The 16,186-nt window shown below is 39.5% G+C and overlaps 1 protein-coding gene across 1 annotated transcript in view; it reads left to right on the forward strand.

The window, feature by feature from the left end:
- The first annotated feature begins 11,188 nt into the window (after positions 1–11,188).
- Positions 11,189–16,186, forward strand: part of PIWIL4 (piwi like RNA-mediated gene silencing 4) — a 49,492-nt gene continuing 44,494 nt past the window's right edge. Inside the window, exons 1-3 of the mRNA XM_053670460.1 lie at positions 11,189–11,307; positions 12,664–12,742; positions 15,210–15,341. Coding sequence (XP_053526435.1) covers positions 11,221–11,307; positions 12,664–12,742; positions 15,210–15,341 — 298 coding nt within the window. The 5' untranslated portion in view covers positions 11,189–11,220. The remainder of the gene's footprint in view (positions 11,308–12,663; positions 12,743–15,209; positions 15,342–16,186) is intronic.

Consider the following 16,186-nt stretch of genomic DNA (forward strand, 5'->3'; position numbering starts at 1 on the left):
TGTTTCACCATGGCACACGGGGTTTTCTTGGTCATAGGGTTTTGTAAACTCATTGGTTCCAGGTTGGTAAGAGAAATGTGATGATTCATCTCCTCTGAGCCTCACCAGGTCCTACTCAGTTCATCCTCTTGTCTTTCTTGCTGGTGACTCATCTCCGAGAGCATAAATTATAGACTCTTTCTATGTCCCATTTACTAAGTGCCCTGATGTCCGCTCTGAACCGTCTCTAGCTTCTTTCCACTAACTGAAAAAAAAAATGCCATTTTTTAAAGAGGTGGAATAAAGCCTGGGAACGTTATCGTTGGTGGAAGCATCTTTCCTAACAGCTGGTGTTTCAAATTATTGAAAGGGGAATTGAAAATAAGAAATTGAAATATTTTCTCTGCTTTTCCTTCAATACACACACGCTGACATGCTCATTTCACTACAGATTTTGAAAAATGATAATGGCCAGCTGAGGGTAGAAGAGGAACAATAAATACAGAGGGTTCAGTAGCAAAGGAGTAAACACAAAAGCAGACTGTGAAGTAGAGCAGATGGTGACTATAGATGGGAAGTGAAGAGAAAAATGGAAAAAGGAAAGACATTGGGGGAAGTGCATAAGATGTGTTTGAAGAGAAAACAAGGTTAGAAAGAATGGAGAGGGGAGATACAGGTTCAGTGACAACCAAGGAGGTGGGAGAAAGGAGGAACATATGCACAGAGAACGAGGGAGCCGTGTAAAAGCCACCATTCAATGCCACTCTTCCAAAAAGAAACCTTTGTTCCAGCTTGAAACGCAGCATCTGTTGGTAAATGGAGAATGAAATCAAGACGTCCAAACTCACTGACAGGGAAAGTCAGGGACTTACCAAGGAATAAACTAACATTTCAGCAGAAGTCAAAAACTCTCTTGATTCATTACAACAGCTTCTTGAACTCCTATGAATGCTTCTTTTTTCACCTTGGAAAAATTACATTCATCGCAGTTTTTAAAAAATTCCCAGGCAGCATACTACAGCTGTACTAAATATCCACCCTTCGGGAGATGTGTTTGTTTTAGATGGCCAGAATCACCAGTTGACTCCGTGAAGAATAGTCAAAGAACTCAGTACACTTAATACACTTAATAGTCTCATGTGGAACCCTATTATAAAACTATTGCCAGTTAAGTTGTAAAGGGTTGGATTTTTTGAGATCTTTGAATGAATGTTTTTAGAAATAACTGAATCTTACCTAAATATACTAAAACATCATGCCCTATTTGAACAGGAGTGCTAAGAATTCAATCTGAATTATTTTTAAAAGGGAGAGAAGGGGACTATTCAACAACAAACACAAACATTGCTTCAGTGCCTTCTGTGGCCAGGACGAGGGTGCACCAGGACTTGGGGGAATAGGTAACACTCAAGTAAAGACTCTGCACTCAAAAAGTGTATGTTCTAGCGGGAGAAACAGCCTTGTTGACGGGTAATCCTACCATATTAGTGTTGCCTTAATAAGGTTCTGTATCATAGATGTACTAGATCATATGCGGAATCACAGAATTTCAGAGGAAAACAAAGCAGGCTCTCAGCAGAGCATCCAAGGAGTCAGAGGATTACATGTCAGGACTGAAACTCCTTTATCACAAACTAAGTCTTCTTTTTTTAAAAAAAATATTTTATTTATTTTTAGAGAGAGGGGGCAGGAAGGAGAAAGAGTGGGAGAGAAACATCAATGTGTGGTTGCCTCTCCTGTGTCCACTATTGGGGACCTGGCCTGCAACCCAGGCATATGCCCTGACTGGGACTTGAACCGGCGACCCTTTGCTTCACAGGCCCGTGCTCAATCCACTGAGCTACACCAGCCAGGGCAAAAACTAAGTCTTCTTCGTGTTCTTTCTGAAAGGTACAAGTGTGATACTCTCTGGTCTTAACACTTATTTACCTGACTATTTTCACTAATTCTTACTTGAGAACATTTTCATTGCTTTTTTGGAGAGAGTGGGAGAAAGAGAGAGAGAGGGAGACAGGCAGACAGACAGACAGACAGACCTCAGGACTGAACCCACGACCTGGATATATGCCCTGACAGGGGATCAAAACCACAAACTTTCGGTCTATGAGACAACACTCCAACCAACTGAGCCACACTGGCCAGAGTTTTCTTAGTGCACTTTTAAATGAGCATCTATTCATCATGCTCCATACACAATTGAACAGAAAATCCTCAGTAACTTAGATGCCATTTTCAGTTTCCAATTTTAAAAAATCCATTTTCTCTTTTCTTTTTATACTTTTCTATCTTATATTTATTCTTTCCACCAGTCTTAACATAAACTCCCCTTGAAGTACCCCCTACCGCCTCCACAAAAAGGAATGTCTTTACTCCTTATCTCTGCCTCATTCTATTTGAAAACACTTTGTCAGCAGTACTCTGGAATGACTAATACAATTCTTAACTTTTTTCATTGTTTTATAATAAAACCAAAAGTATTATGTAGCACTCTTGCAAATTATTCATACTCTGTTCCTTCTTGAAAGATTTATCAAGGCCCTTTATTGCCTAGAAATTCTGTAAGCATGTAGCATATACCACAAGCCACAATTATTTAGACATTACCTTTAGCCACCTGCCATTCTGCTTGAAATTTCATTTGCATTTTCTTGGAACTATGGTTATAATATACTGCTTTGTTTATTAAGTGTATTTGTCCAGGGCCTAGGCTCTAAGCAGTGAGGAAGTTTCACTTAGTAAGTAAGATTCAAGTTTATGTCTGTGTATTACAAAGTATCAGAATAGCGATTTTGTATGCTGCTTTCCTAATTGCCAAAGTTGCTGAGTCATTTGGAAAAGATGAATAAAGATTTGAAATGACATTTCTTTATGTAAAAGTATGAAATGATAGGATAATAGAAAGCAGAGAATGAAAAACGAAGGGGAATTTTCTCATGGTCTTCAAGCATCTTCAATCATCCAGTAGGTTCTTTGCCAAGTGCTGGGCCCTGATTCGTTCTGGGGATAAAGTAGCAAACACATAACTTTCAAGTCCTCATGGTGGAACTATATGGAAGAAACAGAAAATAAACAAGTAACCAAATAAATAAAATCATTTTCTCTAATATATAAGGACTCACGGTTCAGAATGATATCCAACGTCTTTTCTCTTTGCTGGAGCTCAAATAAGAGAAAATGGGTTTTGAACCCCAGGGTAGGAAAGCAATTCCTTGAGCAGGGAGAGGACCTGGAGGTTTCCCTCAGTAGGGTAGGGAGCAGAGAAATGGTCACCTGCACCGGATCTGCCCTCTGAACAGGCTGCTTTGCCATGTACATCGTCCCACTTCCCGATTGCCACACTCGTTGTGCATTAAGTTTTATGATCCTCAATTTATAGAATAACTAAGAGGCTGTGTTACTTGCTAAAGTTCACATAGCTCGTCACTGCAGGGCTAGCGCTGATTCTCTTAGAGTCCAAGGCTATTGCTGTCATCGTGCGCTACCTGAGTGCGGGTGGATGGAATACTGCCATTCTAAATCTTTCAACTTTGCATAGGATTTTTAGGTAGTTTCTTTTCCTAAAGTAAGAGAGAAGCCTACATGGTGGCTTTCAAACCTTTTTTGAGGATAAAATCTAGTTTTCAAACAGAAGTGTATGTCGAATCGAAATATAGGAAACGACTTAGAGCAGAGCAGCCCTGGCACTGTCAGAACTGCGCTCCCTGCTCCCCTCTCTCAGCCCCAGGGAAATCGCCGTCAGTGACTAAGCTCCACTGTGTCCTACAGACTTGCTCTTCGTCCAGTGAATATTACCATAGTGTTAGGCTAAAACAAGATTAGACTCGGTTACTTGGAATCTTATCCTATTTGAATTTGATCATGGTAAAAAAAATCTCAGCTACTGTAACTCCATTTGGGAAGACCTGATTGACCATCAAATCTGACAATAGAGCATGTTGGGGCAGAACGATTTTAGGCATGAGTTCAGTAAGGGAGTTACTGGGAGCTGAGTCCAAGGGACACTTAGAGGCTTACATTTTCCACTTCCTCATATTTATGTAAATAGGTCTGAAGTTCGTAAATCTTAGGCCAGTATGTTACAGACTCCAGGTAATGCTCTTTTACATTATAGTTGCTAATGAACCATATCTCTCCATCTCAACCTCCAGACAGAGAAAATTAAAAGCTTTAATAGAATACTTACTAAGTTATAAAGTTGGAGACCTTCCTTGGAGTAACAAAGTGAGTAGACAATGCTCTGAGTAGACAATGCAGTGAGTAGAGATGGAGACTTCATTTGTTATTCTGGTAGGCTCCAAGGCAGAGCTGGAATCCAAAGACAACTTCACACAGTAATGGGAGACATACTAACACGCAGGGAAGGAGGAGGAGCCTTGATAATGAAGGAAATATTTCTGCTCCCAGTATGAGTTTAGGCAGTGCCACCCTCCACCCATATTGTACCTGTCCCTAGGAGAGGTGCATGTACTATTCTAACAGGTTCTGTGATTAAATTAGTGGACATACTGGTAACTAACACAGAAGGCAGTACCTTAAAGGAAATCTGACCTGGAGACCCACATGTACCCTCGGCTATTGACCTTGGGCCTGGGGTTCATCCTCACACACGTTTTGCACACTTCCGTGGGGCCTGGGAATGCAGAACCATCCCTGACCTTCCCTCTGCAGCCCCTGGTATGCTAGCATATCACATCACTCAATTAGGGACATGCGTATGGGGCGGGAGCAGGACTGCCTTGTGCATAAGGCCCAGTGGGCACAATGCCCAAGGCTCACAGTACTTTTGGGGGTGCTTGAAAATGTTTTAATTTCTTTTAAAATCAGAAGATAAAAAAAATTTTCAATAAAAGCAAACTAATATATAATATTAATATGTTCATTTAAATTTTTTATTGAGGCTAGTGAATTAATTTTTTACATTTAAGCATAATTGGTATGCAACATTATATGAGTTATATTAGTTTTAGATGCACAGTATAGCGATTGGACATTTTTATGCCTTACCATGTTATCACTCCAGTAATTCTAGTGATTATCTGTCACTGTGCAAACTTATCACAATATTGCTGACTGTATTTCCCTTCATCTTTTTCACCCATCCCCTGCACCCTCCCCTCTGGTAACCATCCCTTTGGTCTCTGTTTCTATGAATGGATAAAGAACATGTGGTATAGATATACAATGGAATTTAGCATCAATAAAAAAGAATGAAATCTTGTCATTTGTCACAACATGGATGGACCTAGAAGGTATTATGCTAAGTGAAGGTATTATATCAGACAAAGAGCTAAAACATACTCATTTTTATACCACCTGAGTTGTGAGATAAAATTTTTAATATTTACAAAAATATACTGAAGAAGGTGCCCCAAGCTAAAAGTACTTAGGGCTAAGCAGAGTCAAAATCCACCCTGTGCAAAAAACTGTACTTGAAAAATAACTAAATAAAATTTAAAAAAAAAATCCACCCTGTGCTCATTGGGGTGGGGCTTCCCACTTGAGGCAGCTGGACTTCCCCAGGGAAAGAGAATGCCCGGGTGAGGAAAGTGCGACCCTGATGGCTAGAGAACTAGGGAGGAACTAGAAAACAGAGAATCTCTCCATTGTAACCATTTTCCTCTTGTTTTATTTTGCACCTCTGTAAGGAAACTTAAATCCATTCTGGAGAACAAAGGGGGTCCATGTAGATAAACAGAAATACCTGGACAGCACACAATATTCAATGCTTGCAAGGTCAGTTCTCCAGAAGGAGTTACTTGACCTCTAGAGCATTCACTGCAGACCAGGAGGTGGGCAAGATGTTTGAAAAGAGTTCCATGGCAGTGGTTAAGCAGTTAACATCCAGTGCATGATGGGGATTTTCTTTCTCTGGACATTTTAACACTGTATTTCTCACATTTTTTGTTTTAAAAAAATGGAAGAACAAGACTGTTCATGTTACAGATTAAAGAAGAGTAAAGACGCATGACAACCAAATGCAATGAATTATTCTGACCTAGCTGTACTCTAGATAACAAAAAAAAAATTATTTTAAGGGGCATTTGAGGACAACTGTTAAAATTAAACTATGGAATGTAGATTAGACAATAGTGCTTAATTCACGTTAAATTTTGTGATTGTATTGGGATTTTATAGGAAAATGGGAAGACCTTTTTCCTAACAAATGTGTACTAACATATTAGGGGGTCCAAGGCCACGGTGTCTACAACTTCTTTGTAACTGGGTTAGAAAAATATATACATATAAAGACAGAAAATAGTGAAGCAAATATGTCAAAATTATAACTGCTGAATCTTAATGAAAGGTTCTTTGCTCTAGTCTTGCAAAGTTCTGTAAATGTAATATACTTCAAAGTAAAAAGTTTAAAAGTGAGGCTGTTCAAAATTAATTCGGCAAGTATTGTTGAAATAAGGTCCAAAGAAGACAACACCATTGATGCACTCATTTCACAGATGTTCCACCATCTACACCTGTGCCTGGGGAATTAATTATGTACAAGTAGGAACCATGGATACTGAACAAATTAGCTGATCTGAACATGTCTGTATCGTAGATTGTCATTATTTGTGGAGCGTCCCTAATAAAAATCATTAAAACATTTGAGCTACAGCTGCTGGACTGAATAACAAAAAAGCTGATTTTATAGTTGACTTGCAGAATGAGTTTAATTTTTTAATTGTATTTTTCCTCATTGATAAAATTCAGATACCAATGCTTGGGACCACAGCAGACATGAAATATGTTTTCAGTGAGTGAGAGCTGTATTCTTATTGAACAATGCTAGCCTCAGTTCCCTCCAAAATAGAACGTGAGGTAAGGGCTTGGATGCAAGTAGATAATTTTGGGAAGTGTTTGCAAGGAATAGTAGAGAGAGACTGGGAAGACAATAACAGGGAAGAATGAAGCAAACCCAATGATGCATTATTTTTTTATGTCTTTTTTTCTTTTTCTTTTTTTATTTCTTTTCAAAAATATATTTTATTTTTATTTTTTTAATTTTATTTAGTTATTTTTCAAGTACAGTTTTTTGTCTATTTCTCCCATCCCAGCCCCCCCCCCATGCTCCCCACCTCCCTCCCATTTCCACCCCCCTTAGTTCTCGTCCCTGTGTCCTTCCTATTTGTTCCTCCAAATCCCTCCCCTTTTTTCCCCTTAAATTCCCTTCCCTCTCCCCTCTGGTCACTGTCCCCTTGTTCTCTATTTCAGTGTCTTTGTTTTTATTCTGCTTGCTTGTTTGTTTTGTTGTTATCAAGCTGATCACCACTGTGGCATCTGACGCCTGGTCACACGAGTGCCCTCTGTAAAGCCACAAAATGCACCACAAAGTTGTCTGCTTGATGAATGTCAGAGGGAGTGTTTATCAGCCTTTCCTACCCCACAGTGGCTGAGGGTTGCCCCCATGAAGTGAATGAATCCCTAGGACAGAAGTCAGAGTTGCACCGTACAGCTGAGGTTGGTTACACTGTGTGCAGCTGATCACCACAGCAATGGCTGGAAATAAAATGTGAGCAAAGGAAAAGGTGAAGGGTGTCACAAGACAAGCGTGATCTAGGATTAGCAATACCACGAGTCTGTGTGTGCACGTGAAGTGATTTGGCACAAGATTGAAAATATAAAACATGGCAACAGTTATATTAAATATATTTTTGTAAAATTTGTCTATCATACATTCTTATGATAATAATTGAATATCCAGTTTTTATTACATGCCAAACTCTACAAAACGTTATTATTGTTACTTCATTTACTCCTCACAACAGCCTTGGGAGGTACCATATCTTAATGGTTCTCAGCCTGGGGCAATTTGCCTCCAGGAAGCATTTGTTCGGGCCCAGAGACATTTTTGGTTCTCATAGTTAAAGGAGGTGCTTCTGGCATGCAGTGTGTTCAGGGCAGGGTACCGGTGAACAGCAATACACCGGACAGCTCCTCACACTGCGAATTATCCAGCCCAAAATGTGGGTAGTGCCATGGCTGAGAAATCCCTGCATATCTTATCTTCATCTTATAGTTGAAAACACTGAGGCCAAAGGAGATTAAGCACATGTTCTTGGTTCAGAAAGCTAGTAAGTGATGGAGTTGGGTTGTCCACTCCAGTCTGACTACACGTGCGTATACTTGCTACCACGCTGTGCTGCCTCCCTAATACAGGGAATATATAAGAGCCTTTAAAAATAATACATGGAGAGCACAGTGTGACTGATTTGTATGTCATTATAGTAATCATAATAGAAAATTTTAAATGCAAATAAGGTAAGAATTGAAAATAGTTGATACTTCTGATTTTATAATGAGTCAATATCTGGAAAATTGAAAGGCTTTAATTGTTTAAAGTCACTTACATACATTTTCAACCTTTCTGTCCCTCTGCAGTGCTGTCTCATGGAAGCAGGTCAAATTTACCAGGAGGTGTAAATTTGGGAAACACGAGGATAAAGACTATTCTCCTACTCAGAAACAAAGCACAGATTTTCAGAAGTAGCTTTCTTGTCTACATTCAGTTTTTTTATTCCCCCTTCTTTTTATTATAGCAGTTTATGATCACCCCAACTTTCCAATTCATTCATTAAAAAAAAAATGTATTATTCATTTGAATAGCTTCATTCAGCCAAGTCCGAGACCCGGCCATCTCTGCCCAAGGCCATCATTATGGTTAATGGTTTCCCATTATGGTTAATGGTTTCCCATTATTATGGCTGAGAGAATATGCTAATGGAAAATAAACAGAAGGCAGAGCATGGCACACTACACAGGATCTGGGCAGTGTCTGAAATAAGGTAGATCACCTTTTTGGAGGGAGCTGGGTGAATGCAGTGTGGGCTTTACAGGTAGACAGACCTGAGTTGGGATCCCAGCTCTGCCACACAAGCTGTAACACCTCAGGTAAGTCCCTTACCTGAGCTTCAATTTCCTCATCTGTAAAATGGGGACAAGAATGTTTGTCCTAGAGCCAAGCATACTATAGGTATTCAACAAACATTAGCTATTATATGTATTCAATTTTAGGGCCCCAATAGAGGAAGTTGAATGAATCGTATTGTTCAGTTCATTGCAGGTGATTCTCATGAGTCCATGCAAGTTGCACACTGTATTTTGCTTTTTCTTTCACTTCCCTCATTGCCACTCCTGTTCTTCCCTTCTATTGGTGCTCAGTCTATTGTCCTGGTGTGTACTTGGATATATATATTTACTTGAAAAAAATTAGTCCATCCCTAGGTACATGTGTTCTACCCCTCAACCTCTTCTTGTTTTTTCCTTATTCAGTGCAATGTGTTGAAGATCTATGCATGTTGCTGACTGTATCTCCAGGTCACTGTTTGACTGTTGGCCTAGTACCTCCACTCTATGTGTCTCCCACATTTTACCCGTTTACTGCTCTTCCTGGGGGCCTCAAATACCTCTCAGGAACTGTCTGCGCTGTGCCTTTATAACTTCAGCACAAACTTTTTGACAACCCACAGTAGTATTTGATAAAGTTCTGCACAATATTTAGGATTAAAATTATCTCCGAAATCTAGGAATAGAGGGGAGCTTCCTTAAAATGATAAACACTATAATATAAACCAGATATTTACAGCAAACATCAGACAAAACATAGACAGTTCCCTTGAAAGCAGAAAGAAGACAAGAATGCCATCTATCACAGTAACTTTCAACATTGTACAAGAAAATTTGGCCAACATGAAAAAAAGAAAGAAAGAAGAAGGGATTAGATAAAACTGTTATTATTTATAGATGATCTGATCACCTACATTCAAACTCAACGAAGTCAAAAGATAAACTATCAGAACTGAGTTCAGCAAACTTGAAAAACAATATCAACGTTCAAAACTTAATATAATGGGTCTATACAAATATCCAATGAAAAAATATAATTAAAACAAGGTACAGTGCACCGTAGTAATAAAAAGTATACAATTTCCAGAAATTAAATAATGCACAAGATTTTATAAAAAAAAATTTAAATGCTATTGGAAGACATAAAGAGAACTTGAATAAATGAAGAAATCTAGCATTATAAGGATGACAGTTCTTTCCAAATTGATTTATATATTCTATACAAACCTAATGGAAAATCGAGCAGAATTTTTAGAGAAGTTCGACAAACTTATTTTAAAATTAATATGGAAGAATACATTTTGTGAGTAAATAATTTTAAAAAATCAAAGAGTAAAGACTTGCTCCACCAGATTTTATGAATACTATGAACAAATGATCATAAAAAGTGATAAAAGTACTGGTGCAGAGCAGATATATAAAAGCAGAATAGAAGTGGAAGGCACAGACCAGACACGGAGTTTGTCATTTGCTGGAGGTAGGTCCCCCAACCATTACAAAAAGTGTACACTGGTTAATCAAAAATGTTAGGGGAAAATGGCTCACTATATTGAGATAAAGTTTGATTCCTCCTCACATCGTATGTGTACAGTTGTGTGTGTGTGTCTGTGTATTCTTGAAGGATACAAGACATTTAATATCATATATGTCCTTGTAAACTTAGGGCAGGAAAAATTTTCTTACAAAAAGACCCAAAATGCACAAAACATAAAATTAAAAATTGGTATATTTGACTATATCAAAATTAAGGATTTTGGTTAGATAAAGGACTTCATAGTCAAAATTAACAAGTGGTAGACTGGGAGTAGCCATTTGCAATGTTAAAAAAAGGATAACATTTCTTCCAAATCAAAACTGAATACATGAGAAACATACATGTTGTATGTTTAACAACAACATACATTGTTGTTAAAAACAGCAATGTATGTAAAACAATTCACAGAATAGAAAACTCCTAGTTATCATATACATGAAAAACCATTGCTTACCCATACCATCAAGCAGAAAATAGGAACTGAAAAAGGTAACAGTGTATGCAACCATACACATAAGAAGGGCAAAGACTAGCAACTTAGGTAATGCCAAATTGGGGGGTGGGCAAAGAAAAGGGAAAGGGATGGAAGAGAAGGGAACTCTGGGACGCCCCCTAACGCCCCCCTTGCACTACCCCTCCTCTCCCTGCACTATACCCCGCCCCGCGCTGCCACACCCCACTACGCATTCCTCCCTACCCTCCACGTGGTAACCCCGAGGGCTGTGCGTGCTCCCTCCACCCACGCACGATACTTGGGGCGTTTCCAGCGCAGGAGCCAGAGGTCGCAGCTGCGTCATTTGGATGCCAGTGAGAAACTATCCTAATTGAGATTTTGATGCGTTAAAAGTAGCTCTGGGCTCATCGGAAACATGAGTGGACGCGCCCGTGTTAGGGCTCGAGGCATCAACCTGAGCCCCAGGGCCGCCGAGGTGGGAAGCTCCCAGGCCTACCCTACGGTGCGTGCAGTGCTTAGCTGGCATTGTCTTGCTCTCTTACGTGTCTCCTTCATGGACTCGGCCTTCCTCTGTATCCCCCTTTTCCTCCTCCTAGGAAGCAGTGGGTTATCTTCTCTGTCAACTTCGAGTCTTCCTAGGGCTGCTCATATTTTTTCCTTTGGGATTTTATCTGAGTAAGGCATTACTATAGATATTTTGGTCAGTGAAGAGAACTAAAATTAGAGGCAAATATGGCGTCCTTTTCTACTTCCTGAATTTTATTTGATTTGCGTTTAAGTATCTTGGTAAAAATTGCTGTGCCTTCTGTAGTAGCATTATATCACATACAATCTAATATAATTCATCTTGTTAATTCATATATAAAAATAAGTAATCTCAGATACAGATGTGGTTTTGATTTAACCAGTGTTTCTTGATCTCCCGCTGTGAGTACTGCTCCTTGCTAGATAGACTTAAGCAACTGGAACCAATTGATCAGCAGATCAGCAACAGTGGATTGATATTACTACACACTTAGTATTTGGAGCAATCTCTTAGATTGTATTCAAGTGAGTAATTTGGTCATTATGCTTTTATTGTCATGAAAAGGTCCTCTCTTCACTTCACACATTTTTAGCAGGCCAAGATACATTTCTTCTTGAACAAAGAAAGTAGTTATGATGAAAAAAGAAAATATTTTTTAAATAGAAAATTTTAATAGTTGGGAGCAGAGGTGGGGAGGTGGAATTGTGTATGAGAGGGATGGCTGGTGATGAAGGCACATGGCGCTGTGTACGAGTGATGTATTATGGAGTTGTACACCTGAAAGCCATGTCCTATATTAACCAACGTCAGCCCAACCAATTCACTAAAAAAGAAAAAAGAGAATATTAATAGTTCTTTTCACATATTTTATGAACTAATTTGGAAAACTTTGTTCAGGACAGTCATCGTGTGACTGGTGACCCAGATGCTCTGGGCTCGGTTTATTGGCTCACTACAGGCATGTTCACACTGGAGGCCGTGTCTGTGGGCCATGGAAGCATGAGGTTGTGCCCATCTGAACCACCTCCCTGATGAGCACCCTGAATCCAGGGTCTCATCTCAGCCTCTTTACACCTCCAGGGCCTAACGGCTGTATCTGGTTCACAGCATTAAAATTAAAGTTTGATGAATGGGGAATACTATAGCTTGTCCTTATTCTTTTTTCTAGAATGGGCAATTTCTTATCAGCTCTCAAGCATTACCTGTTAACATTGTTAGCTCATGGCAGTCTAATGACTTAGGACATGATGTGGTTTTTATTTTGTAATAACCTTTTGATTTATGTATGAACATCTGAAATCAGACCAATAATTTTTTTTTTGCCTATTTTAGCCTATATCTACTGATCTCAGTGACAACAACACATCGTCCAGCAATAGCTTCGTGGGAACAAGCAGGATTTCACAGCCTGGTAAGTGCAGTAGTCTGTTCCATTCAGTTCTGTTCCTTCAGAATGGAACCGGAGTGACTCCACTATGTCTTCCAATAGCCAGGTCCCTTCTTGAGCATCACATTACATTTACCTTTCTGGAAAGATCCCCTGTATTTGTTGTGTTTCTTTGCGAATCTCAAACATAGAGTCTGCTGCTGAATTTGCTGACAGTGGTTGGCATTTGGGAATCTATAGGTATTAGGAAGCTAGTTTTCAGATTCTCTCTGTCCACTGAATACTTCTGAAAACATATTTAAGAATTCTCTGACATGTAAATGTCAGTGCCATCAGCTTGCAGGAAGAGTAGAAATCTGGCAGCTGCCACTGCCCCCTCTTCCTTCCCCACCCATGGTAGACGTCACCACTTCATGGTAGCTCTGTTCCCTGTAAATCCAGAATTACCCTCAGGATACTTGTCAACATGCTGCTCCAAGTTGTCCCTATCACACTGTGTGAGTTGGCATGCTCAAAGCACTAGTTTGCTAGAGTTCCCATGACAAAATACCACAAACTGGGTGGGTGAAACAATAGAAATATACCGTCTCATGATTCTGGAGGCCAGAAGTCCAAGATCATCACCATTTCTGCAGGGTTCATTTCTTCTAAGTCCTCCCTCCTTGGCCTAGATGGCTGGCTGCCTGCTTCCTGTGTCTTCACATCATCTTCTCTTTGCACTCGTCTGTGCCCTAGTCTTTTCTTATAAGGACACCAGTCATACTGGATTAGGGCCCATCCTAATGATCTCATTTTAACTTAACTATCTCTTTAAAGACCCTGTCTCCAAATACAGTTGCATTCTGAAATATTAGGGGTTAGGAATCTAACAGGAGAATTTGGGGGATCAGCAGTTCAGTCTATAACCACTGCTGAAATCTATTAACCATCTCCCTTGCTTTGACCGTGAAGTTAAATGATTAATTGTTAATAACCATGTAAACTCCAAGTACTTAGGTTCTTCTAGACTCTTAGTTAGTCTCACCAGTCCTTCCACCCGTCCTGTGCCTGGTTCTCTTTTGCTCTGCAGGGTTTTTCCAGCCCTGCCCCAGGACCCCTGTGATCTGAATGAACCCCCAGAAGATCTGCTCTCAGGCAGTGCAACTGCCACCACTCAGACCTTATCCCAGCTTCTCCTTGGGACTTTATTTCCATGTCTGTTGCACATTCTTGTCACTATCAAGTGACGGAAACCCTTCATCTATTGAGGGTGGATTGAATTTTTATTTATTTTTTAAAATTGTGGTAAAATATGTATAACATGAAATTTACTGTTTTAACCATTTTTAGTTATACAGGCCAGTGGCAACCATCACCACCATCCATTTCTGGGGCTTTTTCATCTTTCAAAACTGAAACTCTGTGCTCATTAAACAGTAACTCCCCATCCCCCTTCCCTTCTCTCTGGCAACTAATATTTTATGGAATATTGAATTTTTAGAAACTATCCAACATTTTTTGAAACCATGAATAGTGAATGATATGGATAATCTAGTGAGGATAACTTTTTAAATTAAGTAAATTTTGTGGTTTCCAGGAAATGCAGACTTCGCCGAGAAGGACATGGACTGCAATTATGAGCAAAAGCAATGATGCTTTTGGGGTGGTTACATTCAGTGACTCTGTCAAGGGATGGCAGTCAAGTCAGGGTTCTAGCTATTCCTCATACTATGAGTCATATCACTGTCATGATATTCTGTATGTTATATTTTCATGTTGTCTTCAGAGAGCCAAAGTCATATCTAAAAGTCAACGTCTCTGAAACTCATAGATAGAGAGCAGGCTGACAGCTAAGGCGGGAGCAGGATAGCAAGTGGAGGGATTGAGCAAAAAGGAAAAAGGACTCATGATACAGACAGTAGTGTGGTGATGATGGGAAAAATACAATTAAAAATCAGCATCTCTTTGTACTCATTTTAACAGCAAAGGGTCATTGTATTGTAATTTCATATTTTCTAGAACCCACCTGTGAGAGACATGCCCCAAGGTGAACTGTCGACTTTCATTCTCAAAGGAATGATCTAGTATAAAAACCAATGGCAGTGTTCTGGGCGTTTCCCTGCTTGTGATTGGTGCAGGCACTCTTGGACTTCTGAGTGTTACACAGAAGCTGGAGGAGGGAGAGCTACTCTCCCTGAGTGGCTGCAGAGTGGGACATACGGAGACAGAGCTTCCTCTGAGCCAAGGGGAGAATCAGATAGGACCAAAATATCATGATGGAGGACTAACTCAGGGTCTGTTATTTCTAACAAAACATGCCATGTATTCACAGTTTTTAATTTTTACTTTGATAACTTTTGTATGGTCATGGTTGTTTTCAGCAATGTGGGCCAGTTTTGTTAACACCACAAAAATCTGAATTTTGGTTGTAGATGCATTTTGGATATAGTAGTTTTAAATAATATCACCAGAATAAGATATGAGCTATTATGATATTCTTTTAATGTTTTAGATAAAAATGGCATTTCTTCTGGTAATGCTGAGTGTACACTCATGGAAAGAGGTGGGAAAACCAGACAGGATTTTGTGGATTTGAGCACCCATACCAGAGAGAAGTTGGCCCATGTGAGAGATTGCAAAACAGGTAACTAGTCTTTGTATTACTTCTTTTTTAATGTCGCCAAATCTTGCCTGAGAAATTTTAATTTCTAGATATAAAATAAATGCATTCACTTAAAAGATATTTATTGACCATCTGCTCTATTCAAGGCATGACCTAGATGCTAGTTGTTTTCAACTCCACTCTCTTTTATTAATAGAAATAGTAGTATTTCCCCCCAAACAGCAACTCACTTGTTGAAAAGATTTTCTCCTTACATTTGGAATGGGACTTAAAAAAAGATGTTTTGAGTCTTTCCCAAATCGTTTTCCTTAAGGGAATAGCAGTGTTTCTTTACTTCAGCTGACGAAGAAAGACATTGCCTATTTTGGAATTCTTAACCTAAATTCCAGGCTCAGCCCTGAAATTACACCCACAATTGTGGACATATACATTTTCAGGGAAGTAGATCTCTTGTTTTCACTGGACTCTCCAAAGGCTTTGTGACTCTCTCCCAGAAGTCAAGACTTCCTAATGCAGAGAAGTCTTTTTCAAGCTTTTAAAACCATGCAGTAAAATAAGAAATAGCTGCATGAGTATCATCCAGCAGTGCACACACACCACTGAAACAAGTTTTCAGGCAAGAGTGCTTGCCCTAACTAAGTGCAAGGGGCTCTGACCCACTTTTGTTATGGTCTAGTCCTCTCATGAGACATAGCGCTTTGCCTCATGTACTCACATAACTGAAGCATTAATGGGTCATGATTAGTTTGCAAATACTGGAGTAGATGATCTCGAAGGATCCTGCCAGTTCTGACTTTCTAGGTGACTTGTCTTTGTCCATTAATAGGAGGAGCTAAAATATGTTGTCATTGCCTCAGGATCTAGAA

Source organism: Artibeus jamaicensis, unplaced genomic scaffold (assembly GCF_021234435.1).
Source record: "Artibeus jamaicensis isolate MK-2021 breed Jamaican fruit bat unplaced genomic scaffold, CSHL_Jam_final contig_585, whole genome shotgun sequence".
Lineage (NCBI taxonomy): Eukaryota > Metazoa > Chordata > Mammalia > Chiroptera > Phyllostomidae > Artibeus > Artibeus jamaicensis.